This window comes from Leguminivora glycinivorella, chromosome 10 (genome assembly GCF_023078275.1).
Source record: "Leguminivora glycinivorella isolate SPB_JAAS2020 chromosome 10, LegGlyc_1.1, whole genome shotgun sequence".
Taxonomy (NCBI): Eukaryota; Metazoa; Arthropoda; class Insecta; order Lepidoptera; family Tortricidae; genus Leguminivora; species Leguminivora glycinivorella.
In genome coordinates, this window is record NC_062980.1 from 5,216,857 (window position 1) to 5,242,687 (window position 25,831).

At 37.6% G+C, this 25,831-nt stretch overlaps 2 protein-coding genes across 2 annotated transcripts in view; one reads left to right on the forward strand and one right to left on the reverse strand.

Annotated features, from left to right (window-relative positions):
• Nucleotides 1-3,836: 3,836 nt before the first annotated feature.
• LOC125230522 (protein deadpan-like) lies at nucleotides 3,837-10,012 on the forward strand. Its single transcript, XM_048135697.1, has 3 exons — nucleotides 3,837-4,000; nucleotides 8,067-8,159; nucleotides 8,689-10,012. Exons 1-3 carry the CDS (start codon nucleotides 3,926-3,928, stop codon nucleotides 9,685-9,687), a joined length of 1,167 nt encoding a protein of 388 aa, XP_047991654.1. The 5' UTR covers nucleotides 3,837-3,925; the 3' UTR covers nucleotides 9,688-10,012.
• Nucleotides 10,013-11,086: 1,074 nt separating this feature from the next.
• LOC125230032 (centrosomal protein of 131 kDa-like) overlaps nucleotides 11,087-25,831 on the reverse strand; it is a 44,535-nt gene continuing 29,790 nt past the window's right edge. The window contains exons 14-16 of the mRNA XM_048134964.1: nucleotides 15,501-15,559; nucleotides 14,147-14,289; nucleotides 11,087-11,492 (exon numbers count right to left, since the gene is read on the reverse strand). Coding sequence (XP_047990921.1) covers nucleotides 11,357-11,492; nucleotides 14,147-14,289; nucleotides 15,501-15,559 — 338 coding nt within the window. The 3' untranslated portion in view covers nucleotides 11,087-11,356. The remainder of the gene's footprint in view (nucleotides 11,493-14,146; nucleotides 14,290-15,500; nucleotides 15,560-25,831) is intronic.

A 25,831-nucleotide genomic window follows, 5' to 3' on the forward strand; every position in this document is an offset into this window, starting at 1 on the left:
CTGCATCCTCAGTTTCGTGTAGTTCCCACAGTTCGCACACCAGCGACACATGCCATCGTATTAGCCACCTTTCATTAGCTGCATGCACGTCACACATCGCTGACCACCACTTTACCACCCGTTTCCATTACAACCAGCCAATTTCACCCATACCTACCGCACTGATGTTATATGCTATTCCTCTCTATCTCACTGGGTCTCCATTAGCGTGAAAGAGATAGCAGTATGACTTCAGACTCCAGTCATTGCGGCGTAATACAAATATAATATTAGGGCGAGTTTTGCCAACTACAAATAACTTTGTCAGGTATTTTAGTACAACTTTAAAAGTGCATGCGATCGAATATTAGATAACCTTTAGTGTAAATGAATATAGATGATTTTAGTATGGATTTATCCTTAATTAAATGAATATGTAAAGTGGTAAAGTAGGACCGTGGGAGAAAGTAATGATCTAATTAAATATGTATTTATCGTATGACGGTATGTAAAGGTCACCATAGACATACGCACCTGGCGAGTTCATGAGTTTATTGATAAACTCTAATGGGAGGAAAATGTGTCCTATAGTTAGGGTCTGTTTATTTGAGATTGGGTTACGGTGACCATTTATGGATTAAGTTTGTTTGTTTTGAAATGAAGAGGGAAATAGCTTAGTAGTGGATCAATATTTATAAGTATTAACTATGATAGTCTATCATAGTTAATACTTATAAATATTGATCCACTACTAAGCTAGACTATCATAGTTAATACTTATAACACAGATCAATACAACAAGATGGCCCTTACAGGGCGACTCGCGGTCACCAAGCATACGACAAATCAGGTTTATAAAAGTTTGAACGCGTGCGACACCGATCAGTAGCGCCCAAGTATACGACCCGCTAACAGTGTCCGTGTCCGCTCGGGAAAAAATCTTAAATAATCAATTTTGGTTGCAAACAATGGTCTCTTACAGCATAAAGTGGTGTGGCAAGTCTTCTAATACTTCTACATGTAAAAAAGATGGAACAACATTCCACAGTTAAGTCAAATTAATTATTTTGTTGAATATTGTTTATTGTCCGCGGAGTTCATTTATACTGGTCAATATGGTTGTGCTGAGCGGCGCCGAGGCGCGTCCATCCCTCTTTACCGAGTTAACAATGTGATATGCTATCCCTTTCACGTAAACGACTAGGCATGGGGCCATGTTAGTTTATGTCTGTTGCGGGAACTTCGTACTGCCGTTCGTACCATGTGCTACCATTTTATGAAATATAAAAGAAAGCAGATTTGTAATAGTGAATAATTATCTAGAATCTGTAGAGTCTGTAGTGGTATTTAGTTCATTGATTAGTTTAGAATATTTAGTTGGTTATTTAACTTAGTAAACGTAAGTAAAAATGCACAGTTTAGTTATTAGTTACTAGAATGATTTTTATTGAGATGCTATCACAATTATCATCCTCCTTGCGTTATCCCGGCATCGGCATTCGCCACGGCTCATGGGAGCCTGGGGTCCGCTTTGGAAACTACTACGAAGATTTGGCGTAGGCACTAGTTTTATGAAAGCGACTGCCATCTGACCTTCCAACCCGAAGGGTAACTAGGCCTTATTATAATTTAATTATAATATTATAATTTGTTGCAAAACAAATTCACCACAGTACTGGTACCGGTACCATTGTCTATAATAGACATGTCCCATTCCCATCCCTACTGCTAATCATAAAGGCGCGCCATTATTTGAAACGACCAATGGCAGCACCGTGCGCGCCCGCCTCACCCCGCAAGGATTGGTGATTTGCGTCTTGAACAATATCGCTTGCATTTGGCTTCTAGTGGGGTGTTCTGTGACTTATAAATATTGATCCACTACTAAGCTATTTCCCTCTTCTAGCGGTAAGTACGTGCGACTTTCGTTCCGGAGGTCGCGGGTTCGAACCCCGGCTCGCATCAATGAGTTTTTCGGAACTTATGTGCGAAATGTCATTTGATATTTGCCAGTCGCTTTTCGGTGAAGGAAAACCTCGTGAGGAAACCGGACTAATTTCAATACGGTCTAGTTACCCTTCGGGTTGGAACTTGGAAGGTCAGATGGCAGTCGCTTTCGTAAAATTAGTGCCTACGGCAAATCTTGGGATTAGTTGTCAAAGCGGACCATGAGCCGTGGCAAATGCCGGGATAACGCAGGGAGGATGAGAATGATGATAACTATGAAGTTGAAGAATAAAATCAAAACATTTTACTTGCTACTTATCATAAACAAATTAAAACGAGTTTCAAATCGAAATAATACTTAGAATAGAATTTCAAATAGCTTAAAGCCAAGATTTTAAATAAATTTATCGAAATATGGAAATTGGCCTAGGTCTTATCAGAATAAACTAATCTGCGTCCATAGAAGTTGTGTCAAAACCGGTTAAACTCATAACAGATACATAGTTTTGAATCGGTTCCGTAACAACTTTTGTAATTTGAATTTAAACTAAATATAAATGGTATTAATACAAAATAAAAATATTATTTTTACCTACTGCAGATCACCTTAGGGCTTGGGTGCTTATAGTAAATACCTGCATAAAAATAATTACATCGTAACCAAGTTTTTGAATAAATCGGCGGCGCTCTTGATACTCAATTCAAAACATACCTGTCTACTTCCTAATTTTTATTAGGATTAGGCATGTACCTACGCAACGCATGCGACTTTCAGTTATTCAGTCAAGTAAACTATGTACTTACGTAATCTATCAAACAAAATGAGTAAAAAGACCCATTTCTCAAAACTGCAAATTCTAACTCAAACCTACCTAATCGCAGAACGACAAAAACACAACACCTCACCCTTTGCACCTTTACACATTCCCACACTCCGTGAGAACTACCCCCGTCCATAAAGTACCGAGTTTCAACTCATACAACAATACAATAAAAAAACCCTATACTTAGTTAGCGCCCGACCCTTCACGGTAGAGCGCACACATGAAGTTTCAAATTTAACCGACAAGGTGTAAGTCTCAATAAATATGTAGCTTGATGTGTGCGCGTGAGTCGATGAAGTATGGAGTTTTTTTGCGGGCGTTTGGAGAGCGGTTATTGTGGTACTTTATGGGTGCGCGTGCGGTCCTGCATTCCCATGCTATACAGGATAAGGGGCAGCGGATGTAGCTTCACTGTATTTGACATATCAATTTTTGTTATTGTTTTTAAACTTTTATTTGTTGATTATTGAATGGTAAGGTCATTGATTGGAATACATAAAAGGACTTAATTAATTATAATAATTTTGGTGGTAGGCATATATTTTTAGAGAAGGTATATATTTTTTTAATAAATTACAGGATAATTTCAAAACATTTATTTTGAATAATAAATTATAAGCGTATTAAATTTTAAATTATCAAAATCACTATTTAAAATGTTGAAAAAAAAAAACAATCATAAATTATGATTTTTTAAACTGTTTTATGTACCTATATTTATTGAACAGTTGGGTAAAATAAATATTTTACAAACGGTTTCTGTCTACGAAATTGGAAATGTTTCATTTATTGGGAAACTCTCAAAATAGCTAACTACTTAGATAAAAAAAAATACATTTCCCACACAGGAATCGAACCTCAAACTACCGCTACTCGCCACCACTACGCCACACTCAACAGGTTACCCAAAGAGCGAGAGAGCACCAAAACAACACATTCCCATACAGTTCCCACCGTAACCCACCCTTAATTAGAGCGACGCAGCTAGAGTTTGCTCCTTTCATTTTACAACCGGGATCATACAGGAAGACCAATTTAATACGTTACGTTCGTTCATTTATTGTCATTCGGCGTATGAGTGCCGTCCAGAGCGGTCGTGTCTGGACGACTGATAGTGTGTGCCAGTCTAGTATAGACGACTGGTGTTGTGTATAGAAGACTGGTTATAGTGAAAAATGCCTTGCAGTGAAGACGATGATTCTCAAAATGGTTTTGCTGAACAGCAAATGTCCAAGGCGGAATTGCGAAAGGTGATTATTTGTGACTAAGTGTTTTAAAGTGATTATACATACATAAACTCACGCCTATATTCCCAAAAGGGGTAGGCAGAGCATATTAAAGTGATGATGATACATATTTCTATATGTAATAAATTATTGAATTAGTGACTATGAAAGTGTTAAAAATAAGTACTTATTTTATTTATTACGCAATAAATAAGTAGGCAACTTAGGTACTTACACTAAATTTGTGTGTGTTAATTGCGTAGTGAAAAAGCTGTGATATACCTACCTATTAAAGATGAAGTGAAATAGTGAATTGGTATATCTATACTCTAATAAGATCCACCTATGTGTGAAGCAAATATTAAGACAAGTATCAAAACAGTTCGGCGACAGTACACAGTTAATCTATAGTTATATTCTAAAAATATCACACTGTTTTGCCGAGTGTCTTAGGTAATTATTATTTAGGTACCTACTACACTGTGAAATGTGAACATACACACATATCTACACATATTATGACACACATACACATTACATGCACATTATTACCAGTGATCAGAACTAAGGGAGCAAAACTTTAACAAAACTTACACACTGTGTTATTTAAATAAATTTTTCAATGTTTCAACTTGCTAAGTGGATATTTTAGAGTACTTACAGCCATGAAAATATCATTTCATTTCATTTCATTTATTAACCATAATGTAATATGATCATTACATGGTAAGTCAGCATTTTACAATATTTTATAACATTTTACTATGTAAGTAAGTAAGCTTAGTATTAATCATAATAAATAATAATCTATTTACAAATTTCGTCAATTACATTATTATTCAATGATAAGTATTCATTTATCGAATAGAAGGCATGGTTTTGGAAAAATTTTTTTACTGTTTTTAAATAAATTAAAAGGTAAATCTGTGACATTTGTGCGCAATTTATTAAAAAGATTTATTTTTATGAAAATTCCCTGTTTTTGGCATTTTTTCAATTTAAGAAAGGGAAGTATTAGCTTGCTATTGTTTGTGACAATCCGAACACTTATCCTTGTAGTAATGTATTAGAAATCTTGGATTTAGGTATAGAATCAAATTTAACACTGATCTGAAAATAATAATCTTAGTTTTATTTTATGGTTAAATTTATGTCAGCTCTAAGGTTTTGTTTAGGGAATGCAACCGAGTAGTGAAAAAACCGAGTTTCGGTTAAAACCGTCCGGTTTTCACCGATTTGAAACTCGATTTTCAACCGAGTTAAACTCGAGTTTTTTCGTTGAAGGATTTTTTTATAAAAATACTAAATACATTAGTTAAGATGCAAATTCTTACCTAGAAACTGACGTAAAGCCAATGTAGATTACTTTACTTGTTCAAATATTTCAAATTACAGTAATCACTTTACTTTTTCAAATTACTTGTAGGTAATTGTTATTTGAACATCTAACAACCATCATCGTCCTCCTTGCATTATCCCGGTATTTGCCGCGGCATTCATTGAAGCCTGAGGTCCGCTTTGACAACTAATCCCAAGATTTGGCACATGCACTAGCCTCATGAAAGCCTTTGCCGTCTCACCTTCCAACCGGAAGGATCCTATTGGAATTATTCCGGTTTCCTCGTGATGTTTTAATTCATCGAGAAGCGACTGGTAAATATCAAATGACATTTCGCACATATGAACTCATTGGTACGAACCGGGGTTCGCGTTCGCACTCTCTTACCACAAGGCCACCAGCGCTTTTTGAACTTCTAACGAACATTTTGTTTTTGTAGTAGGTACTTAGTTGTTCAAGATTCACCTAATACGTCAAATATCTGATATTTTATAAAAGGCAACTAAACGGTGTTCAAGAGATTTGTAATTGTAACATAATATTATGCTATTTTCACGCAATTGTAGGATGAAAGAAGAAATTTCGGGGCTTTTTTTTCTTTTGCGGAGACACTGTAGGTAAAATTAACTAAAAGTAAAGTTTTGCGGATGCGGTGTCGGGTCTGGGTTCAAGTTCAGGTCGGAGCCAATCGGGTAACTTGCTTAACAATCATATAAAAAAGTTTTGAAGGAGCTTATCTTTTCCACTTCATCAAAAGTGACTGTTTTATTTATTAAAAATACAAAAGACAATACACATATACCGTTAAGGTTTATGGAGTTCCCTGGATTCCTCATGAATCCCATTATTAGAACTCGAGCTTGACAAAATTACGTCTTGAAAATCCAACATGCTTAACAAACATAACGAAGAAATCAAATCAACTATCATATGCCATGGGTCTTTAAGAGTTTCTTTCTGATCATCATCAGCGATTCCACTTCATCAAATGCCATTCTTTTTAATGTTATTCCTTTTCTGATAAAGATACAAAAGTCACTATTGGTGTGCCGTTCAGATTTGAAGAGTTCCCTTGATTCTTAATGGAGCCCGCCACCAAAACACGAGCTTGACCAGAATGTGACTTAAAACCCCAACGTTCTTAGCAAACGAAAATCAGTTTACCTTTAAGATTTGAAGAGTTTCCTTGAATTCTCCAGGATCCCATCATCAGAACTGGACACCACTTGATAAAAATAGGACCAAACTGTATATACATTCGATAAAAAAAAATCGGTTCAGAGTTGAGGGAGATATCGCATAACAAATATTTAAAAAAAATACAGATGAACTGATAACCTCCTCCATTGATCTCAGCTTTGGACACTTGGAGGCCTTGGTATTTTTTTTCTTTTTATAGTATATTTATTTCATTTTACTCCTCCATTGATATTTGGAAATCGGTTAAAAATGAAAGAACTCACCAGGACACAAAAGATGCCATAACCTAACCACAAAATTAAAATTTTGAAAAAATCCCCCGACCGCGACATAGTGGACCGATTTTCATGAAACATGGCTAAGAACACTCCCGACTAACTCAGCTTTCAAACAAAAAAACCTAAATCGAAATCGGTTCACCCGTTCGGGAGCTACGGTGCCACAGACAGACACACACAGACAGACAAACAGACAGACAGACAGACAGACAGACACATCAAACTTATAACACCCCGTCGTTTTTGCGTCGGGGGTTAAAAACGATTACTTTCATCATTTCAATAAAATTATAGATGAGATTCGTTCTCAGAGAGTTGAAAATAGTGTCTTTTCATACCATTTTACATCGGAATATGCTGCGTCTAACATAAAAAAATATGTAACATCACTTACGTTACATTCTTAAATTGTTCATGTCGATTGAACTTCAGATATACTTTTCAAAGCAATAATCTTCACCAATTCCTAACAAAAACTGGTCTCAGCAGTCAACAAATCGTCCTATGAGATTTTTATTTATATACTGTGTTTATAAAGTCCATAAAAACACAATATAAGCGAAAAATCTGTTTTATTTAACAATTTACCTGAAGGTAACAAAAACTCGGTTATAAACCGAAATTCGAATCGGTTTCGAGTTTCACCGAAAAAAAACCGATACTCGGTTTTCGGTTCTAGCTGCATTCCCTAGTTTTGTTAAAGTTTTACTCCCATAGTTCCGATCACTGATTATTATAGGTACATTATTATTATCTACTCGCGAACTTTCCGGAACTTTTCTAAAAACACTGGTTTAAATGTACTACGTTGTATTTTTCTACAAACTTTACCCACATTGGAAACCGACAATTTGTACAAATGCACATACCTGTGTGTTAAATTTGGTGCCTTTTGGCATTAAGTCCGCCATTTCTACATGTATCTTTGGTTGTGCAATAAAGTTATAAATAAAAAGTAGGTGTGACAATGTGGGTACCTAACTTAATGCCACACCTCGGACATCTGGCGATCAAATACATGAAAGAGGCGTGTTCCTACTGTTCCTAGCACACTGTCTAAGCTCGTGTACATAGGTCAACCCGCATAGGTATGCACTATGCTTGTCTGAGTGAAATATGACAGGTCGACTGTTCGCGTTTTTGACAGGCGGTAACTGTGAGGTAACCGAGAGGGGGTGGGCGGCACTTTCAGCGGGGAGCGGGAGTGGCCATCTGTACGATAGTACTCTTTATTATACTGTGCTTATGCTCTGTCTCATCTCCATCGTTGCAGACCAACAAGCCGATCATGGAGAAGAAGCGGCGCGCGCGCATCAACAACTGCCTCAACGAGCTCAAAGACTTACTCATGGATCCTGACAAAGACGTAAGTTACCCCTACTTACTTAATATTATCCGCCTGCCTATAAGTACATTAAGTACCAAAGAATTCAAAGGTTTAAGCTCAGTCAGAACGTCAGTGATAAATACACCTACTTGGTGCAGATTGCCTGGTAAATGATATAACTTCAGGCCGTCCTTTACGCACTATTTGTAAGTGCGATAGGGACGCACCGATGCGATAACGTTTATCCAACTAGTGTGCTACGCCCGCTGGCTTTCGCCGTTATAGACTCGTTAAAAAGAAATATGCCATGATTATAACATATATTTCTATGGAAGCCTGCAGCGATAGCATGGTCGCACGATAAACTATAAAACATCGGGCTGTCCCTATCGCATTTACAAATAGTGCGATAGGGACGGCCAGACATTTTATCATTTATCGCGCGACCATGCCTGCCTGCCTGATCCTACTGAGTAACCATCAATGGTCCTAAAATACTTATAGTAGACCTTTCAGTTAGTTTAATCATTCTATTCCTAAGCTCAAAAATGAACCTTCCTTTTTCCAGCCCGCCCGGCACTCGAAGCTGGAGAAGGCGGACATCCTCGAGCTGACCGTCAAGCACCTGCAGACGCTCCAGCGGCAGCAGCTCGCCGCCGCCATCGCCGCCGACCCCGCCGTGCTGCACCGATTCCGAGCCGGCTTCGGAGACTGCGCCGTCGAAGTCCGGCGGTACCTCTCCAGGCTTGCCAGTGTCCCTACAGGACTTAGACACAGACTGGGAAACCATCTCACCTCGTGCATAAACGGAATAGAACGCCTACACAAACCTAAAGACTACCCAGCTTTAGTCCCCGACCCTTTAAGACTAGACGACGAAAGACCTAGCGCTTTCCACTGCGTCCGAGCTACCCGACCGACAAGCCCACCGTTAAGCCCCCTCTCATGCGACTCAGCCTGCGATTCCTCCACTGAACTCGAAACCCCACCGCGACCAGTACAAAAATTCCCCTTCCCAACACCACCCAGCAGATCAGCTTCCGACCAAGACAGCAGCCCCGAAACTCAAAAAGCAACAGTTTCTTCAACCACAATTTCCCCAGAAACTTTAAAGCAGGAGGCTTTAAGAAACAAGAAGTACATGGAGCCTTTATCGATAGTTATAGATGTCGAAAACTATAAGATAGGAATCGACGCGTCACCGAAGCGAGCTGTGGACTACTCAATAAGACAGAAGTTAAAAAGATCTGTGACGGAAACTAGTGGACCGCCATTAAAAGTCTTAAGAATAGAACCGGTAGAAAAACCTATTGAGAAACTTTATGACTTGACAACGCCTGAGAAGCGAGCGCCACCGATCTACCCTATAAAGTTAACATTGCCTGATAGCATACCTAGTGTGGTAGAAAGGCCGTCTTTTGAGAGACCAGTCAGTTCTGTGATCACGCATACAGCGGAGTCTTTGGCGCAGTCTAGTGTGAATCAGGAGAAGGCCCAGAAGGAAGCGGACACCAGTTCAAAGTCTCCGGGGCAGGGGACGTCTACAGAAATGTGGCGGCCTTGGTGATCAACCGTCTATACTTGTATCAGCATATCCATCGGTATACGCGTCCCATTTGTGAAGAAAAGTCTAAAGTGCAAGGGGGTAAGGACCCTACCCTTAATTGTTCGTATGTCGGAACATAGATTCGTGTACGATGACAGTATTTGAAAATTAAAAGTAAACATGGAATACGAAACGCTATGTCCAGTATTTTTTGTCGATGAAAAAGGGTTAGAGAAAACAGTGAAGAGATAAAAATAGCAATATCATTTAAGATGTTTTTATCGGCCATTTGTATGAACTAGGATAAGTTTTTATTAATGTGTTAAATCAGCTTTAATTTACCTATTTGGTATTCGTTTGTTGTATTATATAAAGCTTTAAGCATTTACCTGTTGGTATTTGTTTTTATACAAATTATTAAATATTACGTTTTATCTTTATTTGACTTTCATTTCATAAAAAATACAAATGCTTCAATTATACAATTTTATTGGTAAAGCACATCACATCGTTTATATACAATGTTAAATTAGAAATAATAAAAACTTACCACTAAGCAATAAGGTAGTACACTTTTGCTAAAAACAATAATCAGCCTTAAACACTCCGAACTCAAATGGGCTATTTTTTTCAAAGTTTTTTTTTGGATTTGGAAATTTTTATGTGGTTTCCGTTCATAATCGCGAGCTCTTTCAATTCTAATAGGAGAAAAAAAGTGTCCCAAGGTTTTTCCCATTCCGTTACCATTTTTTCATACATTTTGTATGGCGGTAACGGAATGGAAGTTTCGAAAAAATGTATGGAAATCTTGGGACATTTTTTTTCTCCTATCAGGATCGAAAGACCTCGCGATTCTGAGTATTAATCGCGTAAAAAAATACCCATGTTACAAAAAAAGTGGGGTGGACAACTTTGAAAAAAATGGCCCAAATAGTAGGTACTTACGGAGGCATGTGCTTGTAACAAATATATATAAATATTCGGAATAGTTCAGATTCAGATACATCTTACACAGGAGCAAAAAATAATATGAACTCAATAGTTCTATCGAGAATTTCTTGTTCTTAAAAAATTAAGAAAACAAATATTCATATCTATGTCAACGTATCTTTTATAGAGACGGTTAAAGTCAACATAATTAAATTACCCAATAGAAATACATAATTAGACGGAAAATAAAAGTAACAATAATACTATATCTAGTGTAAATTGGCATCACACGTGTTGAGATCATAAAAATGTAATTAAGCCTAAGCGAAAATATACACACTAAGTCAAAATAATATATTATCTTAAAAATCATGTTGTTTTTTTAGATTAAGTTTCTACAGAAATAGCAGGCAGGGTCAAGACGCCAACTTTATCTTTTTTTATGTATCTGTGCATTTACGAAATAAATGAATATGAATATGAATATCATTCTATTATTATAATTTATTTTGACAAACTCATGACTCTCATGAGCAAAAATAATTGAGCAAGCAAGAATGTAAACATTACATTACAGACGTAAAACATTCGTCAGACATATTCAACTATTTAAATAAACGGCATGATGTTATCTCTATAAGAGTCATTTTTACGTCCTCTGAGTAATTACGCCACTTTTACAGATTTCGCTTCAGTATGGTTTTATTTATAGAGTACATTTTAGTTGTCTAGAATCAACATTAACTCTGATTGATAAAGCTCACTTTTGTTTGAGGAAATCCTTCCGCTGTTGCTGCAGTTTCTGCTCTAACATGGCTACCTTCTCCTGGTACTTGGCAGTTTCTCGTGTCAACGCCTGGATAGCGGAATCCTTGCGCGCTACTGCCACTTTTACTCTGAAAAAAAAAAAAACTTTTACTTGCCTAAGTGCAAGGCCCTAGTGTACGCTCATATTGGGGGTTGTACGGGGCGAAGCGTGCGGCGTGCATGCCAATCAATTGAAGCTTATACTTGTCCTGCACACTATAGCTTATACGCTGCACACTAAAAAGTATAGGTACTGGGGGCCGATTTTTTAATCTCGGCCATTCGATTTCGTAAAATTCGTTCAATAATATCTCCACTACTAGCGATTTAAATTCTACTAACAGAATCGAAAACGAGTGGTCATTACCACGGAAGTATAACTAAAACAGTCATTACAACTAGTTTTAAAATTACTAAAATTTTCAAGAAAGTCCTTTTTCAAAAATAGCATTACGTCGTTTTCCACTCACTTTCGAACGGCGAATTCGTGGGTTCGAAATTCAAAAATCGATCCCCCGAAACTTTGATCAGTATACAGTCGTTACTGTCAAGAGCCACTATTTTATTGGTTATTGGTTAATCTGTTACACACATAGATATTTTCATTGACTCATCCATTCCATTTGCTCAATTCTTGTGAATTGATTTATACTATACACCGTGTTTCACTTAACACTAAAAACCTGAAAACAGTTTGTTCAGAATCGAGAGTAGAATCGATTGAGCTATATCTTGATGGGGGTAATATTTTTTGTTTAATTTGTATTATTAGCTATTTTTTACGTGCCCATTCTATTGTATTCGTAATGCGACATTGTGTATATCGCATTGCTAGAGGTTGCTTACCTTTTTCAGTATTTAGGGGTATTAATACTGGCTGGTTACTTGGACGATACTTTTTCCGCTACGAGTTTGACGTTGTTTGTCAGTTTAATCTTAATGTTTATCCACAGAACACCCCACTAGAAGCCAAATGCAAGCGATATTGTTCAAGACGCAAATCACCAATCCTTGCGGGGTGAGGCGGGCGCGCACGGTGCTGCCATTGGTCGTTTCAAATAATGGCGCGCCTTTATGATTAGCAGTAGGGATGGGAATGGGACATGTCTATTATAGACAATGGTACCGGTACCAGTACTGTGGTGAATTTGTTTTGCAACAAATTATAATATTATAATTAAATTATAATAAGGCCTAGTTACCCTTCGGGTTGGAAGGTCAGATGGCAGTCGCTTTCATAAAACTAGTGCCTACGCCAAATCTTCGTAGTAGTTTCCAAAGCGGACCCCAGGCTCCCATGAGCCGTGGCGAATGCCGATGCCGGGATAACGCAAGGAGGATGATAATTGTGATAGCATCTCAATAAAAATCATTCTAGTAACTAATAACTAAACTGTGCATTTTTACTTACGTTTACTAAGTTAAATAACCAACTAAATATTCTAAACTAATCAATGAACTAAATACCACTACAGACTCTACAGATTCTAGATAATTATTCACTATTACAAATCTGCTTTCTTTTATATTTCATAAAATGGTAGCACATGGTACGAACGGCAGTACGAAGTTCCCGCAACAGACATAAACTAACATGGCCCCATGCCTAGTCGTTTACGTGAAAGGGATAGCATATCACATTGTTAACTCGGTAAAGAGGGATGGACGCGCCTCGGCGCCGCTCAGCACAACCATATTGACCAGTATAAATGAACTCCGCGGACAATAAACAATATTCAACAAAATAATTAATTTGACTTAACTGTGGAATGTTGTTCCATCTTTTTTACATGTAGAAGTATTAGAAGACTTGCCACACCACTTTATGCTGTAAGAGACCATTGTTTGCAACCAAAATTGATTATTTAAGATTTTTTCCCGAGCGGACACGGACACTGTTAGCGGGTCGTATACTTGGGCGCTACTGATCGGTGTCGCACGCGTTCAAACTTTTATAAACCTGATTTGTCGTATGCTTGGTGACCGCGAGTCGCCCTGTAAGGGCCATCTTGTTGTATTGATCTGTGTGTTTATCATAAGTCATAACAAATTGAACTCGTATCCTAATTACAACCTTGTCATTTTTAATGTTGGGTTGAAATTTGCTTACCGCGATTACCTGTCCAATTTGAAGTTTACTGTGACAAAGCTTTAAAGTGTTTTAGAGTGACATCTTAGCTGTCTATTGGTCAACCTTATGTCGTTGCAGTAACGTACACAAATAAATAGTTTTAAGGTTTATGATTGCTAACTACTGTTACCAATTATTTTATTGAGCGTAGAGTTAAAAGTCGAGTAGAGATGTACAGAAAATTAAAAATTCAATTTAAAAAAAAGTAAACATCAGATTTAAATACGAATACCTACTCTAGATGAGTTTAAAAAAATAAAAATCAGTTGGGGTGTCTGAGGTTTTGAGTGATACTGGAAACACGTTGTATAATTAAAAGTACGCAAGGTGCCATGAGGTACAATTACTGAATCAGAAACAAATGCATTACCAGCGTTTTAGAAATGTGATACACTTAGTAAAACGTCTCACTTTGTCACTAACCATAAAGACGAGATTTGCTTGTACCTTTTTATGCGGCCTTATTAGCAACCGACAAAGTGGGGTGTTTTAATAAATTCGCTCACAAAATTAATTTCATAAATTGTAACTTTTATATTCCAGCATTTCCAGCCGAAGATTAAATATCGCAAAGAGGGGTTATACTATGGGTACTTGTGATATGAAACGTACTTGGCATATAACTGGTGCATCTGTTCCTCGTGCGTTTTCTTCATAACTTCCATCTCTTTCTTTAATGTTTCGACGCGCTGCTCCCACACTTGCTCGCAGCACGTGCGAATGTGTTCGGCCGAAGCTTCCAGTTGACTATTTTTCTACAATAAAGATGGGATATTCTAAATAACAGAAGCGCTGACAGCCTAGCGGTAAGTACGTGCGACTTTCGTTCCGGAGGTCGCGGGTTCGAACCCCGGCTCGCACCAATGAGTTTTTCGGAATTTATGTGCGAAATATCATTTGATATTGGCCAGTCGCTTTTCGGTGAAGGAAAACATCGTGAGGAAACCGGACTAATTTCAATAAGGTCTAATTTACCCTTCGGGTTGGAAGGTCAGATGGCAGTCGCTTCCGTAAAAACTAGTGAATACGCCAAATCTTGGGATTAGTTGTCAAAGCGGACCCCAGGCTCCCATGAGCCGTGGCAAATGCCGGGATAACGCAAGGAGGATGATGATTCTAAATAACAGGCACTTGAACTCAGGCTCAGCTAACGCTGCTGTGTAATTTTGATAGAACAGTGACGGATTAAACTATCAAAATCTCTGCATAATGAGGAAGCACACTCAAAGGTACTGGTAGTATTGCACTTGCATTGCACAGATAAAAAATTACATACGTGAGAGCGAGAAGATGATATGTTTTTCTCTCTCTCACATATGAATGACAGTGATATGCCTAGACACTTGCACAGGCGCCGCCTGGTGGGATAAAATGTCAGTGTGCCTCCTCATTTAGCTTCGAATACTTCAGAATGTACCTAGGTTAAAAAGCGCTATTGGCCTAGCGGTAAGAGCGTGCGACTTTCGATCTGAAGGTCACGGGTTCGAACCCCGGCTTCGGCTTTTTCGGAACTTATGTGCGAAATGATATTTGCCAGTCGCTTTTCGGTGAAGGAAAACATCGTGAGGAAACCGGACTAATTCCAATACAGGTCGTATTGGAATTTTTTTTCCTTTCGGCCGAAGCTTCCAGTTGACTATTTTTCTACAATAAAGATGGGATATTCTAAACAGTAGCGCTGACAGCCTAGCGCGTGCGACTTTCGTTCCGGATGTCGCGGGTTCGAACCCCGGCTCGCACCAATGAGTTTTTCGGAATTTATGTGCGAAATATCATTTGATATTGGCCAGTCGCTTTTCGGTGAAGGAAATTAAACATCGTGAGGAAATCGGACTAATTCCAATAAGGTCTAGTTTACCCTTCGGGTTGTAAGGTCAGATGGCAGTCGCTTTCGTAAAACTAGTGCCTACGCCAAATCTTGGGATTAGTTGTCAAAGCGGACTCTAAAGGAATTCGGGAATTTTACCTCGGTAATAACTTTATTCCTAGTTTCGAGCTGCGTGATTGCGATTTCTAATTCAGCACCTGAAATAAAAAATAAAAAAGTTAACGTCAATGATTGTCATTGGTCACCCTTCGTGACGGGGCCATCAAATGGCTGAATTGGACTTAATTTGTACTTATACTCTGTCAAACAAGTCTGCCAGTAAATAAGAACAAAGAAATCATCATCATCATCATCATCTCGCTCGAATCTAAAGCAGAGCCCAACTGGGGAAGTATTACCTCCGCCTTACAGAAGACCGCAGCCAAATAGCACTAGACCCTACTCATAGCGCAATGACAACAGATGGGCCGGCGCTGTTATCAGTAGCCGTTACGTAATACCGGTTCAGCTGATCGGCGGTGGCGGCGGCGCGCGCGGCGGGGCAGTCTCCAGGTGCCCGGCTCACGAGTACATCGAGCGCGGTGCTCCCCGTGTTGCTGTTGCGACATGTTTCCGACGTCACAACACGCCACACACCACGACACATGTCGTCCGTATTCGCAATAACATTGTTTATATACTGACTTCTCGTTTTTTTTATAGCACATGCAAAGCGCGCCTCGAGGTGTAGCAAGTTCGAGAATGACTCAGGGCCTACCGAACCTCTAGATATCTTTATTTTAGAAGAACGTATTTGTTGGCGCAATTGGCGAACGTTATCATTGACCCACACATTTACAGGTTTTCTGACAGGGCATTTTTTAAGTTTAAGAGGCCGTCAATATCAAAAAGTAGAAAATCGTAAAATTGGTAGTTTTCTACGTCCGGTTTTAGTTTCAGTATATACTTATTGATAAGAAAAGCACTTGTTTTAAACAGCGCGTATTCTTATCTACAAAATCAGTAGTTAACATCAAGGAAAAGTTACTCCCTGAATTAATTATGATTTTTTTCCTGACGCTAGTTTAAGAAAACCCGCAAATAGGTAAGCACTATTAGTCTGAGTGAGCTGAGCTCAATTTTGTATACTTTAGGCTGCTAAAATTGATGCTGTCGCATTACTTATATCCTAAACTAAAAATTCAGTAGTTTACATGTGTGTTATCATGCTACTAAAATACAGTAAATGGAAGTTAAACGACATCAATATTTGTCTAAAAATACTTCGAATAAAATGGCAATTACTTCGAAAACCTTTTAGGCAAACAAAAGGCTTTCTTGATAATTATAAACTTTAAGTATGTGTATGCAAAATAGTGTGTAATACAAATCAGGAAACACTTCCAATTTTAGATACATACTTACTTAAAGTTGTAACTAAAATGCGGTCGGCCCCTGTCGGCATCTTCATTAATTTGAATATGTACGACCGTGTTTTAGTTTTAAAATAATGTTATTTTATAAGCTAGATAACTGGACTACAGAATTATTACCTTTTCATATTTTTCCTTACAAAGAGAACGAATAAAATCAATGTTGAATATAAACTTTCGTAAATTTTCCATACAAACGTCAAAACTGCGAACAGATTCTATTGAGTCAGACGCCCGATCGGGCTCGTTCGGAGCGGACGTGTCGCCAAATTTGCTCCAATGACATTTGTTTTTGACACTGGAAATCATATACGGATACAAAAAGATTGCCAGTGCTATGAATGTATTCAAAAGTAATAAGGTAAATAAATATCGTCACGTCTAAAAAGAGTCTCAGTTTAAAATCGTTTTTTTTTTGTGTTGTTTACTACTTATTATTGTTGAGAAATAAAAAAATATATGTAACTTTAATACAATGATAAGAAATATAGGTATTTTTTGTCTTCTAAACTTTATTAAAATGAAAGAGTTTTAAAATTAATTTTAACTCGTTGGACTTTATTTTTATTATACTGGTCACATTATTTAGTGTGTCAGTGTGTGTAACATTCTCTTTCGCGAAGAGACATTCAGTGTGGCGTATGAAAAAACTAACAGAACTAATCATTATAATTATATTCTATAAACGATTATTTACGTAAATGGCGAAATTATTAATTGTAATAATATATTATCATATCACAAAATTGTTCTGTATGACTTACCTTCTTACATTCAATATAATTTTTAAATGGTGTTTGCACACGGGGCACGTAACCTTAGATTCAGACAACTTTAACTAAATTTTGAAAATTATTATTTTAATGAAGAATTCTATATATGGTAACAATTTTACATGTAAACTGACTGTCAACCTCTGTTCATACATAACCTCAACCTTTGTCTCAGTGCATTTATAACGGATGTTATAATGGCTAAACCGATCAGGAACAGTGAATTATTTTAATTCATTCGGAAAAGGGTTTAACCATTTATAATTAGAATAAACGAAGCACTGTTTTTTACACCAGAGTTGTTTTGACTTTATATGGTGTTTGCACAAATTTATTTTGAAAAATAATCGAAGTCAATTCGTGTGAGATGGTAACACTAAATTGACACTGTCCGCAATCTAAACACGCGGCAGCGCGTCAAGCCAAGTTCAAGTAACCGAACTGGCAGACAACATCGTGTGTATAATATTACACGAACTATTTGGAGCCTCTATGGGCGTCCCCACAACAAAAACTATTTCACATAAACGTCTTAAATTTGGCTCTTATATTGATATTTGTGACATACATATTATGTGCCTGTCGTGATTGTTTCACCGGATGGTCTGATCGGAAGATTAGACCATTTCGTTGGATCTCCTTCTTGTTTATGTCTTATTATTTGTAACGTTTATTTTGTGTGTGTGTTAACGAATAAATTAATTATATTATTCTATTATAAAAGTTATAAGAAATGATATTTTATGTCATCAATTGTCATAAAACATTTTGAGGACTGCCATTGAACTTGGCACCCGTTTAGATCTCACTGCTTTTGTCGTTGACGCCAACAACCAAGGCATATATAATATTGAACTTGGCTCATATTTCCCTTTTTTGGTTTTGATGGGATTTTAACGTTACAACTGATCTTCAGTGAAACTATAGACCTGTCTTAAGTTCCTCTCACTTAGGTCACTGACCTCTTCCAGTAAATTGCGGTAGTGTGCGAAAAGTATGTTGGTGAGTGTGACGTGCGTTAGTGTGTGTAAATGGGGTAATTTGACAGATACTGAATTTTTACCCATCGTGACGGGCTCTTAATTACATTTATGATTGCCTCAAGTTGTTGACAAGGTAAATGCCATTTAGCTAACAATTTATTCCAGTCATAGTGATTAAGACTAAGAGTGAAGTTATGTACGTTTATTTTTGAAAATATTCGTTTAGTAATGCAAGTATTTTTGGGATTCCCTTTGCTAATGCTACAAACCAAGGTTACACTTAAGAGGGGGTAGAGCAGGGAGAATTTTCAGAATCTGTCAAATTACCCCATTACACACACAAACACCCTTCACTCACACTACCTCAATTTACTGTGAAAGGTCAGTGACCCTTAATTTTTTTCAAGAGTGTTATTTTGAGTTTGTAGTCAACTACTGACCTCCTTTGAGAAATTAAAACTGTAAAAAAGGTAGCATACAAGAAGACAGAGAAAAAATACGCGTCATCTAGCTTTCCTTCTCTGTCCATGTCTCATGTGACTTTAATTTACCTAAATATGTAGATAACGTTCCTTACTCAGTTGATTGTTTACCTAGGTGTATTTCAAATTACTTTGCACTTCATTTTGCGTTACTTTTCTATACTTAGATTAAAAATCGTCAGCCCGCCTATCCCCGCAAACATTTTTCAAAGACGTGTGTGAAGGCCGATACCTCCAGGAAAACAATTATGGTCGCGTGCTAAATGATAAAACATCAGCCCTATCGCTTTATTTGTAAGTGCGATAGGGACGGCCCGATGTTTTATCATTTATCGCGCGACCATGATTGCCCTGCAGGTCTTCAGAGGCCTGAGCTGTGCATTACGTATATGCGGGTTGTATTAAAGACTATCAGATATTTTCTTTATTCTTTTTGGTCGTTAGGTTTTTTTATCATTTAGTTTATACAAAAATAAAGCATGTGTATAAAATAAAAACCTAATGAGTAGAGTACAGCTAGCAGCAGTCAAGTCAGAGACCCAAAGGAAGACAGGGAATATCGACGCATATCTTATCATATCCAATACCGCCATCGCTATCTGCATCAGACTCTTGATCTTACCCAATTTCCTAGTCTCTTCTCTTAATTTCAGTTTCTTGAGTTGAAAATGTTGAAACTCATACTTAGCATTAAATAAAACACAAATACATATAAAAATCACAATATAATTTTAAATTATGGCTTAGGCCCCGTACCAGTTGCAGTCGCCACGTCTGTAAAGCCACTTGTAGTTTCTTTTAAATGGCTAAATACCTAGATGTTATGTCATAAACATCTGTGACGTGACTGAAAATTAAAAAACATCGCTCCGAGATAAGGTTCAAATTAGCATGGCAAAAAATACAACAGTGCAGTCAAAATACCATCAAAATACGAAAAAGCAAATATCAATGTCGCCGTATTTCAGGCAATAAGGGCTGTTTTCTCAAATATGAAAAAATCTCAAAAGCAGAACTTTATTAAGACTTTCTAGGAAAATTATTTTGAACTTGATAGGTAGAACAATTTATAAAAGTTTTACAGAAAAAAATTCTGAACTAAGTTTGTAACTATATGAAAAGCATTTTTATCTCAGATTGCATATTTTAGTATCGTAACGATTTTTCTTTCAAATAAAAAGAGAATTATTAGAAAAGGTTCACGGTGTCTGCCGTAAACTGGGGTTACATTGACCAATTTGGGAATTTAAACTTCTCTAGCTTCTACATTTAATGGGTAAAAATACCCACGAGTAGTTTCAGGTGCTCTGCCTACCCCTTCATGGGATACAGGCGTGATTGTATGTATGTATGTATGTATGTAAATGTAGAAGTTCGAGAAGTATAAATTCCATAATTGGTCAATGTAACGTAACAAAGAAAGAAAAAAATGGGACCATCAACTTTTTTAGTCTTTTCCTGCTAAAAATCTAGAAAGGTAACAAAATAATGTACGCAAAAAAAAACGATGTTATCAAACATAAACTGACATTGGGGTTACTTTGATACCCTATGTATTTTTTTAATGGTAATCGAATGTAATCCCTTACAAAAGTATTTTATCTCAAGAAAAGATAAAAAAACGGTTCGCAGAGTCAAATATTACAACTCTTTAACGCTATTTTGGGGTTACTTTGATTAAAAATAAAAATTACCATCTTCGAAAAACCACCTTTATTTGCAATTGTTTCAATATTTATCACAAGAAGAGATCAAATTATCAGTCTCAACAAGTACCGTGACATAATCAGACAATAATCAACTATGTGTCATTATGGTCAATGTTACCCCATGCAAGTGATCAAAGACACCCCACATAGTAAATAATTAGTAATAAATGCCTAGTTTGACTTTATGATACAACACTTAATACAATGGTATAGCTAAACACATGTCTGGTAAGCTAATATTCACTGAGAACCTTTTACTTTAATACCCACTACGTTAGTTAAGAAGTTATTTAAACATGAAAAATAGCAACAAACTATGCTTATATTTTGACACGTTATCCGCACTGCCCACGACCATACTTACTTGTTCACTGCGTCAGAGCACCATATAACTATAAAGGTTGGTTTAGGGTTATCATATGTCTAGATTTCGATAAATTTATTTTATTAATACATTACCGACTACTCATAACATATTAGTTCCTTATTTTTTGATAAAATAAATATAATATGCTCGTGACAGGTCAGGTTTTGTTCGTAATCCAAAAAAATCAACCCTAGCACTTTTCTCTATTCACCCCCTTCCCGACCCTATTCACCCCAACGTTAGGGTGAGCGAAAATTACTAAATAAAACGACATATTTTCAAAGACAACCCGAAGTTCACACCGCTGGAAGATTTTTTGTGTAAAAAATTAGCATGGCACATATAAAAAAACTGCTATCGACGATCAAAAGTCGGTTTTGGCCCTATTCACCACAAATTAAGTTAGTTCATACCCGTTCCGACCCCATGAATCCAAAATCTTCAGAAAACGATGTACTAAGTAGCCCAAAGTACAGCGCCATCTCTAGGTGAATTGGGTTACTAATTTATGCAAACTACTTAAGTCGCAATAGATGTCATTTCATTTAGTATTTTGGAGGTAACTAGTAAAGATAATTTAGTTTTACAATTGTGCGAAAATAGATTCTCATTTGGCCGGATTTTTTAACCGAATTCCAAAATTCAAAAGGTTATAAATGTATAGTTTTTTTTAAATATCACTCCTGGTCCAATTTAATATCCCACAAATATTAACGGCAAACTGATAATGACTTAAGTATTTTTGAAATAATTTTGTGACAAATGTGGGTAGTTTAGTAATTAGGCGCCGATTGATTGTGGGTAGGTTATATTTTCGCTCTCTGCTAATAAATCTTGTATGGAACGGACGTGTTTTCTTTGGTGCCTCTTCATCAGCGCTGATCTTCGGCTGGGAGCATACCTTACAAAATTGAATGCCGAAAAAAAAGTTTATCAGCAAAAATTACTTACTTGAAAATAAAGTCATAACCGTTTTCATACTTATGCATTGAAATAAATATCACGCACGAAAGTAAGAACGACAAGGCCTCCTGGTGGCTGAGCCGGGAATCGAACCCGCCATCTCTCTCGCTATACCCTAATCCTCTAAGTGCCACTTGCACCAACGAATATGGAGGGTTAACCTGAGGGTTAACCCACCATTTTACATGGAATTTGACAGTTGACAGCTCACTAACCCTGAGTTAAGTGGTTGGTGCAAAAGGGCCTTAAAGATTCATATACGAGGTGGTCAAAATGTGCCTATCAGAGATAACATACACTAGAGAAATTTCGTCGGGTACCACACGGCGGGCGGGTGGCCTAGTGGTAATAACGTTAGCTGCGTAAGCTGAAGACCCGGGTTCGATTCCCGGCTCGGCCACCAGTGGGCCTTGTCGTTTTTTCTTTCGTGTATGATATCTATTTCAATTTATGTTTGTATGTATGTGAACACTTTATTGTACATAAGACAAGTTAGGACATAAAAATACAGTATATGTAGTTATGGTGTACAAAGGCGAACTTATACCTATAAGGGATCTCTTCCAACCTTTGAGCGAATTGAGAATTTATATAAACTTGAAAATAACAAATCAAAAATTATTCAATAAAATAATTTTATTTCTTCCCTAGATGTATAGTTTCATACTTATGATTTTTATTTTAAAGTAATCCGTTTATATTATAGCAACCATGGGTGATTTTTGTGGACTTAAGTAGAAACGTTGACTTGTGGTTGACAAAAGTGTGATTAACATTTCTAAATGTTAATTTATTGTATCTAGTCTAACTACGAAGCAGTACATTGACGTATAAATTGCGTCCATATACAGAGAGGTCATTCATAAAAACATCACTTTAGGTAAGTTATATATCTTTTATACAATTTGACAACCATTGACTACACATCCCAATTCACCCCTCTTCCGACCCTAATCACCCCCTTCGTAAACCTATTCACCCCCTTAGCGACCCGTTTCCCCCCATTATTGATCCTATTCACCCCTCAGGCCGCGGATATTTGTTTATCCCGTAAAAGTTCCCCAACACAGTTGCATCGCTTTCTTCATGAAAACCATTATAAAAATGAAAATATGTCTTATGATTTTCTGTTAAACATAAACTTTAGAAGTGTAGGTATACACTACATTCAAAAGGATAATGAACAAATTCTTAGCAAAATTTCATACAAAAATTAAGTTAAAATGAGTAAAAAATCCAATAAATTTGAATGCCTACTTTGACAGACATTTTCATGTCTGTAAATATATTATTTACATAAATCATAAAATACCCGCATCATAATATTCCGCTTTGTGTGGTAGGGCACAGCACAGCGGATATCGTCTCGCTCGAATCTAGAGCAGAGCCCAACTGGGGTAGTACCTCCGCCTTACAGAAGACCGCAGCCAAATAGCACTAGACCCTACTCATAGTGTTGTGTTCCTGCCGGTGAGTAAGGCTGCCAGAGCTCAACGAGGGTGCGGTGTGCTGATGACGGGAGGACTTACGGAACTAACTTGTTCCGTCTATTGTCCTTTGAGTCGTCGGCAACCCGAACCCTCCTTAGAACTTGTGCACTCCTTTTTGCTGCGTACTTAACACAGCAAAAGGGAATGTACAAGTGTCTAATAGGGTGGCAACGCGCATGTGACACTGTTTGAGTTGCAAGCGTCCATAGGTTACGGTGACCGCTTTCCATCAGGCGGACCGTACGCTTGTTTGCCACCGACGTAGTATAAAAAAAAATATATATATATATATTATTTAAATATAATTAGCATTATATACCCCGGGAACCCTATTCACCCCAAATTACGGTATTTATTAAATTGTCAATATGTAAAATGTCGGAAACTACGGAACGGAACCCTACACTGACCGTGGTCCTATGCGCTCTTGGCCGGTTTTTCTTCTTAATGATATGTAGAGATAATATAAAAATTCACCTCCCAATTTATAATAAGTTTTTTTGCAAAAAAATCATTTTTGGCACAGGCTTTACCTTAGCCGACTGTACCTTTCTTTCAAAAATCATCTATTGCTCTCCGAGATGTTTCTAATTACCCCTTACTCAATGGGGATACGACGTTTCATAACAGAGTTCCTCTGACCACCTTTCTGCTCCATCATCAGATCACCTCCATGATACCAGAATATTGCATTGTCACGTGATTTACATAAGTGTGCAGAATTTCAGCTCAATCGCAAATCGGAAAGCGGGTCAAATTTAGCTTCTACGTTTTGGCCCAAACTAAGATATACTAACAAGGCAAGTTGAATAAAAGCTTGTAAAAAGGCTTCTGATATCAGATTTGTAATAAGTTTACTTGTCATAGTTTAACAACAGATGAGACAGACATATGCACTGACAATACTGCACGTGTTTCGTGAGTCTGATGTCAAATCACCTCATACAATTTACCGCTCTAAGGCAACTAAGGTAGGGTTTGTTATTGCACTTTAATTACATATTAATGATTTCTAGCCCGTAAGATATATATTTGCTTTAACAATGGATAGATATTTATGCGAGTGAGAGTGTAATTTAGATTTTTATTTATAAGGAATCAAATATTTTTAAGCTACCCGATCAGATATTTCTGCGGATAAGGACACTCCCCACATCTGCCGTCTAGCAATCGTAGCGTCGGGCCAACTGTATGGCTAAGCCGCGCCTACGCGGCGTCTTTTTCCATACAGTTGGCCCGACGCTACGCTCGCGAGACGCTAGAAAGAGAGACGATGTTTTTGCCGGTCACGGAGCATCACAAATTTACGCCGGGAATATGTCGTCATATACTTATGGTCCCCTATAGAAAATTAGATTTTTTTGCACGGCCGTTCATAGTCATATATGCTGGTGACTGTTCCATGAATATTTGGTCTAGTCTAGTTGAGTGGAGAAGTGCCATTCAAAACGAGCGTTAACTTTCTAAATATATATTTAGGTACTTTATAATTCTCTTTATTCATTTTAAATCTCAGGCTAGGCTATTTTATAATATGATTATAAAAGTAAAATACAAAACCACTTACAAAACAATACAAAATATATAAACACATTATAAAAAACCTAACCTAGGGTGCCGCCAGCAGCGGGGCAGGGCCCAAGCTGCCGGTGGTTAGGGCTGCAGAGAGAGGAACCGTCGGACTATCCGCGCCGTGTCCAAGATCACCGCCTTCTGCATCTGACCCTTGATCCAACCACCTAGCGAGAGTCTCTCTAGATGTTGGTCGAGACTCTTCGCTATGAGACCGTTCGCTGAAACGACTATCGGGACAATGATCGTCGAATCAACATCCCACATGGCGGTTATCTCGTAAGCCAAGTCTAGGTACTTTACTGGACTTGTCCTTCTCGGCTTTCACGAGATTCTCATCATGGAGGATGGTGATGTCGACGAGCACGGCCCGGCGTTGCGATCGATCTATTATGACAATGTCAGGCTTATTGGCTACAATAGTCCTGTCAGTGATAATAGATCGATCCCAATAGAGCGTGGCACGACCATTTTCGAGAACTGGCTCAGGTATGTACTTGTAGTACGGTACTTCGCGGTCCACAAGGCCGTATTGAAGAGCAAGCTGCTGGTGAATGATCCTGGCTACGAGATTATGCCTGTGCAAGTACTCACCGTTAGCTAGATGAGAACAACCGGAGATGATATGCCTGAGTGACTCTCCGGGACGGCGGCATGCCCGACAAATGTCGACCGTACCGTCCTTCAGAATATATTTCCGGTAGTTGTTCGTCATCAT

Excerpts from the sequence above, each read along its gene's own strand:
- LOC125230522 (XM_048135697.1), top strand. The coding sequence starts at position 3,926 with ATGCCTTGCAGTGAAGACGATGATTCTCAAAATGGTTTTGCTGAACAG. Across the intron at positions 4,001-8,066 it reads CCAAGGCGGAATTGCGAAAG|ACCAACAAGCCGATCATGGA; the intron begins GTGATTATTTGT and ends CCATCGTTGCAG. Across the intron at positions 8,160-8,688 it reads TCATGGATCCTGACAAAGAC|CCCGCCCGGCACTCGAAGCT; the intron begins GTAAGTTACCCC and ends TCCTTTTTCCAG.